Source organism: Fomitopsis serialis, assembly GCF_022376445.1.
Source record: "Fomitopsis serialis strain Sig1Antser10 chromosome Unknown B0H18scaffold_4, whole genome shotgun sequence".
Taxonomy (NCBI): Eukaryota; Fungi; Basidiomycota; class Agaricomycetes; order Polyporales; family Fomitopsidaceae; genus Fomitopsis; species Fomitopsis serialis.
The window spans coordinates 968,702-982,095 of NW_025954964.1; the positions used below are offsets into that span (position 1 = coordinate 968,702).

The following is a 13,394-nucleotide window of genomic DNA, read 5'->3' on the forward strand; positions in this document are numbered from 1 at the left end:
TGAGGCACTGGCAGGTTCGCAGCGTAGCAGGGAGGCGAGGACAAGGGAATGCGGAGAGCACAAGGCGGCAGCGGCGGCGGAGCGATCGAGTCTGTGGCGGGCGGGCGTGAGGACCTGGCGTGACCGTGACACGACAATAGCTCACGTGCCATGACGCGCGCCCGTCGGCGCCTGCTTTGCCCCTTCCTCCACCGCGCCGCCATAAGAACCCCACCCGCCCCCGCCTTGTCCTGCCAGCTTGTTGTATTCACGGAACTCTCGCCTCCCTCAGTCCGCTACACGCATCAGAAATTCCTGCAAGGATGCCCCCCGTTCCTACGAATACGAACGGGACCGGTACGTGGACGAGCGTCGCATCTGACTAGCATTAACCGCTGACCGGCCGCTGCTCTTCGTGCATTCTGCAGGCCACTCTTCTCACCAGTGAGTAAATGTGGGATGATTCCTTTGAGGCGGGGCTCATGATATGCGTGCGAGTAGTGACTACGACGACACTCTCCCTGCGCAGCTGTCCTTCAAATGCGCCGTAACCGACTCGAAAGGCCCTCGACGGTCCATGGAGGACGCACACTCCATTGTCGTCCCGTTCGCCGGTATACGAGGCCAGGGCTTCTTCGCCATCTTCGACGGCCACGCAGGCAAGCAAGCAGCAGAATGGTGCGGCGCGAACTTTGCTACGGTGAGCCCGTCTCCACACATCGCCGCCGCAACGCGGTGGCGCCCCACCTGCTCACCTCGCGTGCCGTCCCCTAGTGCTTCCTCGAGACGATTAGGCGCGATCTGGCGGCAACCATCCCTGACGCATTCAATTCGACATTTCACGACGTCGATGGGCACCTCTCCCGGCTATCTGAGGAGTCGGATGGCAAGATGCACGCAGGATGCACGGCGGTAACCGCGTTTCTCCGCCTTGAGGATGCGGATGGGAGGCAGACGTTCCTACCGTCGGACTTTCATCCTATCGATACGGCGCTCGAAGACCTGCACCTGGAGGATGTCAGCAGCGATTATGAAGAGGCAGAAGATCAAAAGGTCAGCAACACGAGCCGAATCAAGAACTTTTTCAAGCCCAGCGGCCACGAACCCTCCCCGCCGCCCTCGCAGGCGAGCACGGCTAACACGGACGAAAAGGACGATGCATGGACACCACCCCACAACTCGCCGGTGCGACGGGTGCTATACTGCGCCAATGTCGGCGATGCGAGGGGCGTGCTGTGCCGCGCTGGTCGGGCGGTGCGCCTGACGTATGATCACAAGGGCTCGGATAGGCAAGAGGCGAAGCGGATCATGGATGCTGGAGGCTTCGTTATGAGCGGGCGGGTGAATGGCGTGCTGGCGGTGACAAGGAGTTTGGGCGACTCGTCGATGAAGGAGTTCGTCGTGGGTGCACCGTATACCACGGAGACGGAGCTGAACGAAGAAGACGAGTTCTTGATCCTGGCCTGCGACGGGGTACGTGATGTCCCTTCCTCTGGTGCTCCATGCGACCCTAACCCCGGTTATCAAGCTGTGGGATGTAGTCGATGACCAAAGAGCGTGCGAGCTCGTGCGCTCCATCACAGACCCAAGGAGAGCAGCGGAGGAGTTGCTCGACTACGCATACAAGAATTATTCTACCGACAATGTCACGGTTTTGGTCGTTCGCTTCCGGAACCCACCAGAGTCGATCCCCACCGAGCCGCAACAGCACGACGGACCGTGAGTCCGCGGGATACCCGGAGTATGCTGTCTACGTTTCGCGCGTTGTTCCTTCACTGACCTCGTGCTAGTAGTCCTTCCTCCCCTGCGCGGTGCATGAGCTCACGCGACTCGTGGTTTCCCTCATGTGCCGCTCCGATGTTTCGTGTCTCGTTTCTCCATTGCTGATCCCAGGGCTTCGCATGCGCTCGCACACGTATCCAAGGACAAGATGTAGTTAATTGTATTGTAGGGGTGTCACTAAATCGGCCGGTACGGTAGTGGCTACGCGATGTATGTAGGTGACGGAATGGGATGGTTATATTTGCGTGACGCTCAGGCTCTATGTTCGCGGTGACGCGGTGTGACGCCGGCGCGGGCGTTGAGACGATCTGGATCTTGCTGATCGAGGAACGGCGGTCGCCTAAATGGGCGTCGGGGCTCTGGACGATGATGTCATCGTGCGCGCGTCCTTTGGCCACCACCATGCCGCCAGTCCGCCTCCTAACCGTACCCAACCTGGAAGGCACGCGCTTTCCCTGCGTCCAGCACCCTGCTCGACGCCCTCACGACTTTGACCACGACCAGCCTCCGCCGCGCCGGCGATCTTCTACCTGGGCCCGCATATACCTTGCTTCATCTCCGCTCCTGCCTGCTCTGCACTCACGACCAGTATGTCGAATTGGAACAAGGGTAGGCCGTACGCACCAGGACCAACGCCTAACTACGCGCCGCAATATGCGCCTCCTGCGGGACCTCCTCCCAATGGCTACGGAGACCAGAAGTCGCCATACGAGGGCGATCGTTTCCGACCACGAAAGCGGATAAACGACCCTCTGTTCTTGATTTTCTTCTTGCTTCAGGTTAGCCCTCGCACGCAACATGTCGACGCAGCGATCGTACTGAATATTGGAGTACTAGTTTGCCGGGTTCATTGTGCTTTCAGGCATCGCCCTGAACGAATGGGTCAAGAATGGCGGTTTAGGAGGTGGAGTAGGAGATAACACGGGCACGGGTGTTACCCTCAACTAGTGCGTACTCCTTGTAACATTACATAGCTGCGCGGTCGTTTGCTCACTTCTGTATGTGTCCTCCAGTCACACTGTGATCCTGCTTCTGTTCATCACAGCGGCCGCACTTGTGCTGTCCACGATATACCTTATCCTCACGCGCTACTTCACGCGTTTTATCATGCACTTCACACTGATACTATCCATTGCACTGAACATGTACGTCTTGCAATGCCTCTTCTGCATCACGGGTTGACGTGCACCACAACTAACAGCGGAATATGCGTATACTACTGGACGACACGCTACTGGTGTATGTCCTCCACGTGAACTTCCACAAACGGCGCACTCTGACATTCCTGCTTTCAGCTGGAGCGATCATCTTCACCATAATTGCGCTCTTCTCGATCTTCGCCTACTTCGGGTACCGCGCACGCATCCCGCTCGCGTCGCTGCTCCTGCAGGTCGTCATGGACGTAGCGAAACACCACTGGAGCGTGTACACAGTCGCATTTATCGCGCTCATCGTCCAGGCTGCGTGGAGTGTGTAAGTGGGCTGCGCCGTGTATCTTCCCAGAGGCAATATCCTGACTCTCCTGGAAAGGTGGTATACGTTCTCCGTAATCGCCATGTGGGTACAACACGAATCTAACGTGCTCGCACATCGCGCTCACCAAACATAAACTAGCTACGCGAAGTGGACGCCAGGAAACCCCTGTATGTCATTCCCGCTTCCATGTAGTCCTCATGCCGCGTCCACTGACACTGCCTTAGCTTGTGGTTCCGGTTCCTCCTGTTCTAGCGGCAAGGTCGCCGGCCTCATCTTCTACGCAACCTTCTCGTACCTCTGGACTTCCCAGGTCATCGGGAACGTCGCCCTAGCCACGCTCGCCGGTGGGCCCTTCGGCTGTGTGTACATGCGTCGTCTCTGGAAGATGTTGTACTAAAATTGGATCGTAGCATGGTACTACTTCGGCCCGCGCGACCAGGGAATGATGGTCCGTCGTCGTTACTATCTCTCCTACCTCGACACTCACAACGCCACAGCCGCGCCACCCGACTCTGTCTTCCTTCGGACGCGCCTCTACGCTCTCCCTGGGCTCCATCGCGTTTGGCTCGCTCATTGTCACCTGCTCGACATTGTAAGGTTGGTCCTGAATGCCGTCCGGAACAACGCCAACGAGAACGGGCATCGTAAGTGTCGCGCTGTGCTACTTATCGGAATCTGGCTAACCCGCAGCGGCGTGCTTGCAGCGGTGGAAGTGTGCCTGGCTTGTTGTGCGGAGTGCATTGTTGGCTGCATCGAGGGCTTGGTGCAGTACTTCAATAGGTAACGCTAGTCTCCTTCTCGATGTGGGGGCTAATCGCTCTCTTTTGTTCGTAGATATGCGTACATTGAGATCGGTGTGTCTGTGCATGATGTCGCTAGACAGGATGCTGACGCCTGCTATGACAGCGTTGTACGGCAAGCCATACTGCAGGCCGCCCAGAGCGCATGGCACCTCTTGCGGGATCGGGGGATCGACGCCCTGGTCAATGACTCCCTTGTCGGCATGAGTAAGTCCCATTGGTTCAGTCCGTTTGCAGGGACGCTGACCATACTTGCGCGATAGCCCTCACTTGGGGATCCTACGCGGTTGGGCTGATCTGCTCGCTATTCGCCTACTTGTATCTGCGCTGTGTGTGATCTTGCTTTCCATCGGGATGGCTCGTGTTGACGCGCTATTGGATAGACACGCATCCATCATACAACGACAACGGACAGTACACCGCGCCGGTGCTTCTGTTCGCCTTCCTCATCGGCCTGCATGCAGTGCGTTCCCCTTCTCGGCTGTGCTTCCTCCCGCTGACAAGCGCATGTGACAGTGATGACGCTCTCGTCAGTCATCCAAGCAGGCGTCTCGACTATGTGCGCCCCCTCCGTTCATTCAAAGTGTCGCGCACGCTGATAAGTAGTTGTATCACGCAGCTTTGTTGGCTAGGCGAGGACCCACAAGTCCTGGCGTACCGTGCGCCTGCACTCTTTAGTCTCATCGCATCGACCTATCCACAGGTTGTACAGGGCGTTCCCAGGGTGTGAAAGTGGGCGTTGGTTGGGGGCCATCCATTGGCAGCAGCGGATTCATACGATATTTACGATTTATTGCCTACACATACTTCCTGGACAATGTCAGCATTGGTTGCTTAGATCCTCCCAGGAGACCCAGGAGAGTTGGATACCACGAACCGGCCCATTTGCACTCGACGATCGGCGGTGCAGTGAACATTATAGCCGGACCAAGGTCCCACACTATAGGCATAATGCATGCATTTCGTCTCCGTCGAGATTGCTATGCTGTTTCCAGGTTTGCTCGAAAAAGCGAAAAGGCCAAAAAGTATGTTCCCAGGGGGAGTCGAGCCCCCGTCTCCACGGTTTCGTCCAGCTTGCGCCAGGCCACAACGTGATGATCTGACCACTAATCGATGGGAACCGTTATGAGGGCTGCCGACGTGCGCGCTTATAGAGATGCAGACAGCCACTGCGGCGCGGCTTGCATGACGTTGTCACGGTTGTGGGGCGGGCGCGCGGTCGGATCTGGATTCTGGGCGTGCGGCAAGACCTCCAGGCGAGGCGCGAGCTTCGCCGACTGTGCTTAGTTCGTCTGCTCTCCCTCTTCCCCCAGGAGCCCCAGACTTGACCACCAACCATGCGCAAGACATCCTACGTTATCGCGTTTTTCGCCGTCCTTGCCACGGTCATTTTGGTGAGCTGGCATCGTATCCAATACGGTGGCATTAACGCGAGTTAAATCCACACAGAATGGTTTCTCCATCACCCGGCCAGACTGGTTCGCCCATTCCGCTGACTTCGCCCTGCGCAAGGCTGATGTTGAGCGTTGAAGGCTCATCGTGAACAACCCAGAAGTCCTCCACTCCAAGGTCACCGTCCAGTATGGGCTCAACAAGCGGTGCGATAGGCAAGTGATCACCGTCCCCGGCCTCCCAGAGGGGAGCCGCCTCGCCTACACCGACTACAAGTGCCGCCCCTTCCCCAACCGCGTCGTCGACAACTGCGAGAAGGAGAACAAGACGTTCTGCATGGTATGGAGCACCGCGCACTACTTCGCCGAGCTCGGCATTGGCTTCGGCGTCGTCGCGTGTCTCGCGCTCATGTTCGGCGTGAGCACCCGCTCGAGGCGGAGGAGAATCTGGAAGATGGTTGCGTGGCTCGCAGCGTTCCAAGGTGCGTGACGGCGCTGTGTGCCTCGGACATCTCCTGACGGGTCGATCGTCGTGGATAGTTGCCTTCGAAGTCCTCGCCTTCGCTGTCGTGACCCACCTTTACCGCCTCTCCATGTACCCGTCGTTCGAGCGGGCCCGTCCTGGTATGTTCAGAATTCATATGCAGTCGGGATACATAATGAAGGTTTGTCAGGTACCGCGTACGTCCTCAGCACCCTCTCCTGGATCGTCGGTGTCCTGGCGACAGCGGGCATCATCACTACCGGCATCTCTGCCACCAAGGGCCACCGCTGGGCTGCAGGCAAACGTGCATACCGTCCGATCCAGGGCTGAGCTGCCTGCGTACACGGTCACGACGTTCACGACCACGACCATGAAAGTGTCTTTCCATCACGTCTCATGAGCCAGCGCTCCGACGCATGGCAGAGTCCTATCATCACTCGCCTTGGCTTGACATCCCACCCTCCTCTCACATTTACTGTACTACATAGTCCTGGACGACCTGCTCTGTTCCATTTGCCGTCTGTCCCTGCCCTTCCACATATATACACATTAAGCAATTCCATTATATCGTTTTAGATAACTACGTCCGTGCAGAGAAGTTCGATGGTAAATGCTGTCAGTATTCGTCTTCGGGGTAGTCCACTTGGTCATACAACCGCAGCGTCTCGTTCCAGTCGCGCTTCCTCCTCCTGCGGACCGAGAAATACTTCGCCTTGCTCGCCCACCTCCCGCGCACCCTTCCCTTCTCCTTCCCTCCCGTCCGCGCGAAGTACGTCTCGGGATCCGGTGGGAGTCCCAGAGTGTTCACCGCCATATCCATCACGCGCTTATGCAGCTGCTCGCGCACCGCATGCAGCTCCCAGATGCGATTCTGGCCCATCCGGAGGAGCGTCCAGAGCATGGCGAACGCGCGGAACGCGGCGATCGCGTCCTCGAGCCAGCGGAGCGCCATCCACATCGCGACGGGCACGAGGGCGCGGTGAGCGGCGCGACGGGGAGCGTGAGCAGCGTCGCGCCGCCCCAGACGCACAGCCCGGAGAGGAGCCCGTAGATGAGCTTGTACTGCGCGATCTCGTCCCAGGTGTCCCAGATCGGGCCCGTGCGCTTGAACCGCGAGACGGCGACGAAGGTCGTGAGGAAGACGGGCAGCCAGAGGAGCAGGCCGGGGAGGGAGATGGTGAAGAGGAAGCCGGACCAGGCGAGCCGCACGACGATGCGGTAAAGAATAACATGCGTTGGGAGCGGCCGACGGATGCGGTCGTCTTTGATGCCGTAGCGTGCGAGTTGGTCCTGATAAGCCTGTGCAAGGAATGCGTCTCAAAGGGCTCAAAGAGAAAGGCTGAGAAAATACCTTGAGATCTTCACCCAACTGCCGGATCTTCTCGTCCTCCCGCATCGCACCCTCCCTATTCTCGTTGTTCACAACCTCGCCCTCGCTCCCGCTCTGGTTCTCGCATATAGATCTCTCCGCGAGCTTGAACGCCTCCAGGAACGTCCGAACGACGCGAACGTAGTCGCCCAAGCTCATCGTCGTCCCGAGAGGCGCATATATGCGCGCTGCGAGCTTCGCGTTCCGGGTCATCCTCCAGGACGGCGCGTCCAGCGTACCAAGGCTGATCTGCTGGTGCATCTTCGCTGTGAGTGCACGGATCTCCTCGTAGTCGATCGGAGCGAGCAGTTCAGGGTTGTCCTGTGGCATAAAGTCAATGCAAGGCTCGCGCCGCGCGAACTGCTTGTCTTACCATGGGAGTGAACCTCAAAGGTTCGTGGAATGTCACCAACACGTCCGACCGAAAGTGCTGTCGGTGCCTGGACGAAGTCATGACGCAAAACCGAGGATGCGACAGATGTGCCACGTACATGTATGTAATCGAGCATGTCTGCACGAACACCTCGAAGTCTGGATTATATCGATTGCGCGAGAGAACGTCGGAGACAAGGCGAGCAACTGGTGTTAGGAGAGGCATTGAACAAAAATAAAGCAAGAACCCGGCTGAGACTACACACCTCCGGTTTTGAGCGGAGCAATGGTCGGGTGGTACCTGCTCATGCCTTCCGGGAAAAGGCAGACAGCATCTCCGCACTCCAGAGCCTGAGGGGCCCAGTCAGCCGTGAATGTGGTGAAGAATGGGCCAAGCATGGCGGTGCAGAGTTCTGCATCAGCTGAGTGAGCATACCTCGATGAGATGCTGCATCACAGCAGAGTTGTCCCCGTCGCCATTGGGATGGTCTTGACGCCGCTTGATGGGGACGGTACCAGCAGACTCAATTAGCCAACTGGTGAATGTCTTCTTTCCGAACTGCGTAGACTTGGCCGTGAGCCGCAAGAGATTTCGGCTCTGCTACTTATCAATGGCCACGTCGAAAGCTTGGTATGGCGTACACACCTTGGATGGAATGGCCGTGACCAGGAGTCTTGCGCATGGAGTCAGTTGCAGCTCCTCGCAATTCGTCGGTAGACTCACAAGGCATCGGTCAACGAGTTACTGTGGTTAGCGCATACGATGCTGCAACGAAGGTCAACACAATGGGGTTGTATGACAGCCTTTAGCACGCATACCAGGGCTTGCCTTTAGGCGGTATGACCTGCGCATTCTCGACGACTATGGTGCCATAGAATATTTTGAGGACGAATTTGAACAATAATCTGTTCCTCCCCACGTCTCAGAACATGGAAATCACACAACCCCGCGACTTTTGCAGACCTTATGAAGAAGTATGACCATGGCGTTGGTGAGCCAGCGGGCATGCCAGTCGAATGCAATGCAAGGTTAGATTGTAGGAGAGAAGCACAAGAGGCTATGGTAGGACGCGCATGCAAGCAATGAGGGAAGAGACGTAAGGTCCTTGGCTGCGGGCCCGAACAGGATGGAGCACGCTGCTCCGACCAACGTTCGCGGCGAGCGCGTCGCGATGATGTCGCGGACTCGCGGCACGCTCACGTGTTTACCCCGCATCCAGGGCGCGAGGCGGTCACACACTCAGACTTGGATCCAGAGACGCGTACATATGTACGGATGCACTGCGAAAACGTATGGATCCCAGAAAACAAAATGGATACAAGCACAACTGTGAACGGTCCACCTCATCTTTTCCCAGCAACTCCAACGTGTTTACGTCCTTGCTTTTTGGCCGCTTGCGACAGCGGCAGGTAGGCGTATGGCTCTACACCGCCCTTCTTGACATCTCCTCCCGCTCTCTGTGCAGTGCATCAGTAACGAATAGCTGGGCGACGCGACCGTCATCAGACGCATACCTTAGCTCTGAATTCTTGTCCAAGCTTGGCTTCCGTTCTCCGCTTGTTCTTCTTTCCGCCAGCCGTATCCGCCTCGCCCATCTCGACATCTTCGCCGGCGTCCTGATTCTCTCGCCGCCGCTTCTTCGTGTCCTTGTTGAACTTGACGCGTCCGTTGGGACCACGAGTGAAACCGTCCGCTGAAGTCAAACTCTCCTTGTAAGCATCGTCTGCCGTCACACCGTCATCCGTCTCATCCTCCGCTTCGTCGATGACCATCTTGCCGGTGTCGTCGTCCGTTTTAAAGTGAGTAGCATCCTGGCCTGGCTTCCGCCGCTTGTCGCCTTTGGCATCTGATTTGTGCATGAGGATAGATACGAAGGTCGAGGATGACAGGGTACTCACTCGTAAGACGAGTCGCTGCACCACGCAAGAGATCCATCGGTTCATCGTCGTCCATCCGAATACGGGCCCCTCCCGCGTTGTTCTTGGACTTCTCAGACCGTTTGTTACGAGCCGCGGGTACCTCGTCATCGCTATCATCGATCTCACTTTCGCTCCCGTACAACACGTCTTCGAAAGCGTCTCCACCCGTCCGCTTCGGCGCAGGTTCCTGGGGCGGGGACCATCAGCAAGCAGCAAGCATAACCAGAATGAGACCGGTCAACATACCTCGTCATCATCGTTCTCCGCGCCCATAGCTTTCTTCCTCTTCGCTCTGTCCTTCCTCTTCTTGATGTTCACTAGCACCTTCCGCGCCTCCTCCTCGCCGGCACAAGCGTATACGTCCTCCCATCCAAACCTCCTAATCATGCGCTCGAAAATGTGGCGAACCTTCGCCTTGAAGTGGTTCTTGTGGTCGTGCGACCAGCGGAGGAGAGCGGGGACGAGCTCCTGAATATGCGGGCGCAGCAGGTCGGTCGGCATTGTGTGGATCGCGAGTTTCACGAACCCGAGGACGGACTTCACGATCTCACGGTTCGCCGAGGTGACGAAGACGAGGAGGGTGGTGAATATCTCACTCAACATCTGGGCAGAGAGAGAATCTGATAGAATATTAGGGATGGACTAGCTGGGCGACCGTACGTAGCTCACCTTTGAACTCAAATACGAGACGAGAGATGGCCGTAACGGTCGCGCTAATCATGTGCGGTGTCGCTCCGGCCAGTCCACCAGCGATCATCGTCATGTACTCGTCCAGACTAGCAGTGGCTGAAACGAATGTCAGACAACAATTTTGCTACTAGATTTTGTACATACCATCTGGTGTATCATCCTGGTCCATGGCGTCAACTGCACCCCGCTTGACCACACCACCCTCCTTCATTTTCTTGCCCATCACGACAACCAGGTCGAACGCAGCATTACGGGCCTTCTCTGATGGTTCCTTGGTACCCAGCACGGCCTCCGGGATGATAGACAACAGCAGGTGCAGGTGTGCAGGCGGGATGAGTAGTGCAAGGCGCGTAAGCAGATGGAATCGGTCCTAAGGATTCACGAAGTTAAGACTGCGCGGGATACAGGAAAACGTCGAGACAAACCTTCTTAGCAGCTGCCGCCAAACCGTCAACGACCCCGTCTAATCGCTGCAGCACCGCCTCAGCGTCCACACTCGCTTTCCCTCCATCCGCAAGCTTTGTGAGGATCTTGTATCCGCGCTTCTGCACGCCGTTGTCCCTGCTCTCGAGCACCTCGCTCTTGAGGCACAGGTCGAAGAGCGCCGTAGCATCCACGGAAGACAGGTAAGGCAGGACGAGTATGAGGAGGTCCTGCGTCACGGCGGTGATATTTTCCGCGTCCTTTGGCCCCGCCGCCCTGCTTGTCTTTGCCAGGTTCTGTTTGAACAGGTCGACGAGCTTGATGTAAGCCCTGGCGATCTCCTATGAGACAGGATCAGCCAAATCGATCTCGGTATGTATTCCTGTTCGACAAACCTGCTCGCCAGCGATCCCCGCCCATACACTGACAACATCACCTACCATACCCTGCGAGTCTCTGCCCACGCTGCTGAACACATTGAAGAGTACGCCAAGCCAGCTTTCTGCTTGCCCGCGCAGGGACTTCACATTCTTCTCAGCCTCGTCCCTTGAGATTGTATCGGCCCGCACCGATTCCGGGAGCTTGGCGAGGTCCCCAGAAGCGATAGCTAAGTTCGATTCTACCAATGTCTTGAGTGCTCGAAGAATTGCAGGGCGCAACTCAGCTTGAGTGTAGAGCAGCTGTGACAGAAGTTGGGCAAACTCTGGTGTCAAGGCCTACCGGGACGTCATTCCTCAGTGAGCCATCCGCCACTCGGGTGATGGATAGAACTCTACCTTCTGCAAATCTGGAGGTCCCCAGCAGTAACCCGGCAAACCCTTCCAGATTTGCTCGACGAGTACGCTCCAGACCTTCGCCTCGGACTTGCGGCCCGCGCTCTCCGCAGTTTGTTGGTGGTCGAACATGCGCTCGGTGAGCGGGACGAAATACGCGAGGAAGTGACCCAACGGCGAGGGATGTGGCTGGGAGAGGAGAGGGAGGAGGAAGGCACGCGGTTCATGACCAGCTTGTCTGTGCTCCGGTCAGTCCCACTTCACTGGGCATCGGACTCATCGCTCACCTGTCTGCTGGCTCGAGGTTGAGCGGCAGAGCTTTGAGCAGGACCTCTGGGCCCACGACTCGCATAGCCGTGCTCAAGGTAGCATCGGCAGCCTCCTTGTACTCGAAAGTCTTCTGTATCCTGAGGTCACCCACCTTCGCGATGAGTGGTAAGAGGAGCTGCTCGGCTGCGGTCGGGGCGGTCCTCCGAGTCGAGTCGCCGCGATACCTCAGATTCTCGATGAGCGACGATACAACCATAAGCACCTCGGGTATCGAGCGAGCAAAGCTTAGCGCGTCAAGAGCTTTCGTTGTCTGTGCAATCATCTTGCCGATGGCGGACGTCTTTTCCTGGCCAGCCTTTTCCGCAAGCGCTGCATTGATGAGCAAAGGTGTGAAGCATTGCCCGATTTGACTGAGAGCTTGAGCAGCCGCTTTCCGTGCTTCCGCATCCTGGAATTCGAGCAATGGCCAAACCGTCTTCCACGCCTTGCCCACATCTTTTGCACTCCTCTCTGAGTCAGTCGCCTGAAGCGCGAGGATGGCATTTCCGAGGACCGCCGCCCATATAGGCGCGAGCACAGTGTCAGTCTTGGCGGGGGAAGACGAGAGGACAGCATCGAGGATGTCTGAAAGCTGTTCTCGAATGCCACTAGACGGGTCGTCTACGGCCGCACTGAGTAGATCCGAGAGTATAGAGTACGCAGATTGTGCAAGGTAAGGGTTCCCGAGTCGTGGGAGCAGGAGGAGGGATGATGTTATAGAAGGAAGGGACTACCGGGCCCTGGTCAAGTCAAGACATGCTGCAAAGAACGTGAATACTCACATCAGCGGGTAATGTGGGGAGCACAGGGCGCAAGAATGCGAGCAATTGAATCGTGGTGTCCGGATTATCTGTCTCAACCTTTTTCCCCTTGAACTTGACCGGAGCACCTGTGTTCACCTCAGCCAGAGCGGAGATAATCCAGTCCGCTACTCGCTGAGCATAAGGATGCTGGAGCAACGGAGACGGAGGGTTCGCAAGGACATCTTTGATTATCTCCGATGCCTTCCTCCGTACTTTTGGGCGCGGATCGAGCGTGAGTTGTAGGATGAAACTGAAAGATTGGCGGAGGCCTTGGAATTCTAGCTGCGGACGTTCGAGAGCCTGGAAGATCGCACCGTATAGACCCAACTGGGATCGCAACGGCGGTGCATGCGAAGCCAACGTTGGGAACAGTGCTGATGTGAGGGATACTGTGGTGTCTAAGTGAGTCCTTATGACAGGATGCGGAACGTGCGGTGTGACCAGCGCAAGGAGATAGAGGACCGCAGGTAGGACATCTCCGTCGCCCAGCGGTGGTCCAGATGCGGCCGCCGCTTGCAAAACACCCTCGAGTGTGGTCAAAAGAGCAGCAAAGTAGGCGGTAGGAGATGGTTGGGTGTTCTGCTCGCGGAAGGTCGCTTCGAGAGCGTGCAGGAGGGTCGCAGGTGTCTTTTGGTGAGGTAGTGAGGACGAAGTATGAGGACGTATTTTGGCGAGTGAGTTCTCCAAGTTGTCCGCCATGGTGTACGAGATACTGCAGAACAGACAGGATATTGCCGTAGAGTCAGACGTTGTAGAAAGTGCCCGCACGCTGCCTGCAGGCTCAGGTCAAGCGGCAAGAAAATCTTGCAGTGGGATCTTGATC

At 57.1% G+C, this 13,394-nt stretch overlaps 5 protein-coding genes and 1 non-coding gene across 6 annotated transcripts; 3 read left to right on the top strand and 3 right to left on the bottom strand.

Annotated features, from left to right (window-relative positions):
• The first annotated feature begins 177 nt into the window (after nt 1-177).
• B0H18DRAFT_976564 (phosphatase 2C-like domain-containing protein) lies at nt 178-2,020 on the top strand. Its single transcript, XM_048044178.1, has 5 exons — nt 178-336; nt 408-679; nt 754-1,452; nt 1,508-1,720; nt 1,770-2,020. The coding sequence occupies exons 2-4, from the start codon at nt 467-469 to the stop codon at nt 1,700-1,702; spliced, it is 1,107 nt and encodes a 368-aa protein (XP_047899258.1). The 5' UTR covers nt 178-336; nt 408-466; the 3' UTR covers nt 1,703-1,720; nt 1,770-2,020.
• A 129-nt stretch (nt 2,021-2,149) lies between these two features.
• Nucleotides 2,150-4,987, top strand: B0H18DRAFT_976568 (plasma-membrane choline transporter-domain-containing protein). The gene is made up of 16 exons (XM_048044179.1): nt 2,150-2,540; nt 2,599-2,708; nt 2,775-2,906; nt 2,963-3,000; nt 3,057-3,234; nt 3,292-3,318; nt 3,430-3,596; nt 3,648-3,685; nt 3,735-3,812; nt 3,872-3,881; nt 3,942-4,017; nt 4,072-4,091; nt 4,158-4,244; nt 4,301-4,366; nt 4,421-4,504; nt 4,622-4,987. Exons 1-16 carry the CDS (start codon nt 2,352-2,354, stop codon nt 4,765-4,767), a joined length of 1,446 nt encoding a protein of 481 aa, XP_047899259.1. The 5' UTR covers nt 2,150-2,351; the 3' UTR covers nt 4,768-4,987.
• A 78-nt stretch (nt 4,988-5,065) lies between these two features.
• B0H18DRAFT_t34 lies at nt 5,066-5,158 on the bottom strand. The gene has a single exon. It is a non-coding gene; the product is annotated as a tRNA-His (tRNA).
• Nucleotides 5,159-5,374: 216 nt separating this feature from the next.
• Nucleotides 5,375-6,242, top strand: B0H18DRAFT_1114347 (uncharacterized protein; the record flags this gene model as incomplete). Its single annotated transcript, XM_048033100.1, has 5 exons — nt 5,375-5,431; nt 5,487-5,515; nt 5,570-5,910; nt 5,969-6,052; nt 6,103-6,242. 5 exons carry the CDS (start codon nt 5,375-5,377, stop codon nt 6,240-6,242), a joined length of 651 nt encoding a protein of 216 aa, XP_047899260.1.
• A 286-nt stretch (nt 6,243-6,528) lies between these two features.
• B0H18DRAFT_1101325 (uncharacterized protein) lies at nt 6,529-8,945 on the bottom strand (the record flags this gene model as incomplete). Its single annotated transcript, XM_048032521.1, has 10 exons — nt 8,618-8,945; nt 8,473-8,559; nt 8,378-8,419; nt 8,300-8,327; nt 8,090-8,251; nt 7,920-8,004; nt 7,655-7,860; nt 7,264-7,602; nt 6,906-7,211; nt 6,529-6,843 (listed from the first exon to the last, which is right to left on the bottom strand). The coding sequence occupies exons 1-10, from the start codon at nt 8,659-8,661 to the stop codon at nt 6,529-6,531; spliced, it is 1,614 nt and encodes a 537-aa protein (XP_047899261.1). The 5' UTR covers nt 8,662-8,945.
• Nucleotides 8,931-13,350, bottom strand: B0H18DRAFT_976594 (NUC173-domain-containing protein). The gene is made up of 11 exons (XM_048044180.1): nt 12,551-13,350; nt 11,747-12,498; nt 11,463-11,697; nt 11,082-11,402; nt 10,689-11,027; nt 10,408-10,633; nt 10,243-10,359; nt 9,820-10,193; nt 9,553-9,760; nt 9,169-9,500; nt 8,931-9,111 (listed from the first exon to the last, which is right to left on the bottom strand). Exons 1-11 carry the CDS (start codon nt 13,268-13,270, stop codon nt 8,998-9,000), a joined length of 3,738 nt encoding a protein of 1,245 aa, XP_047899262.1. The 5' UTR covers nt 13,271-13,350; the 3' UTR covers nt 8,931-8,997.
• Nucleotides 13,351-13,394: the final 44 nt, after the last annotated feature.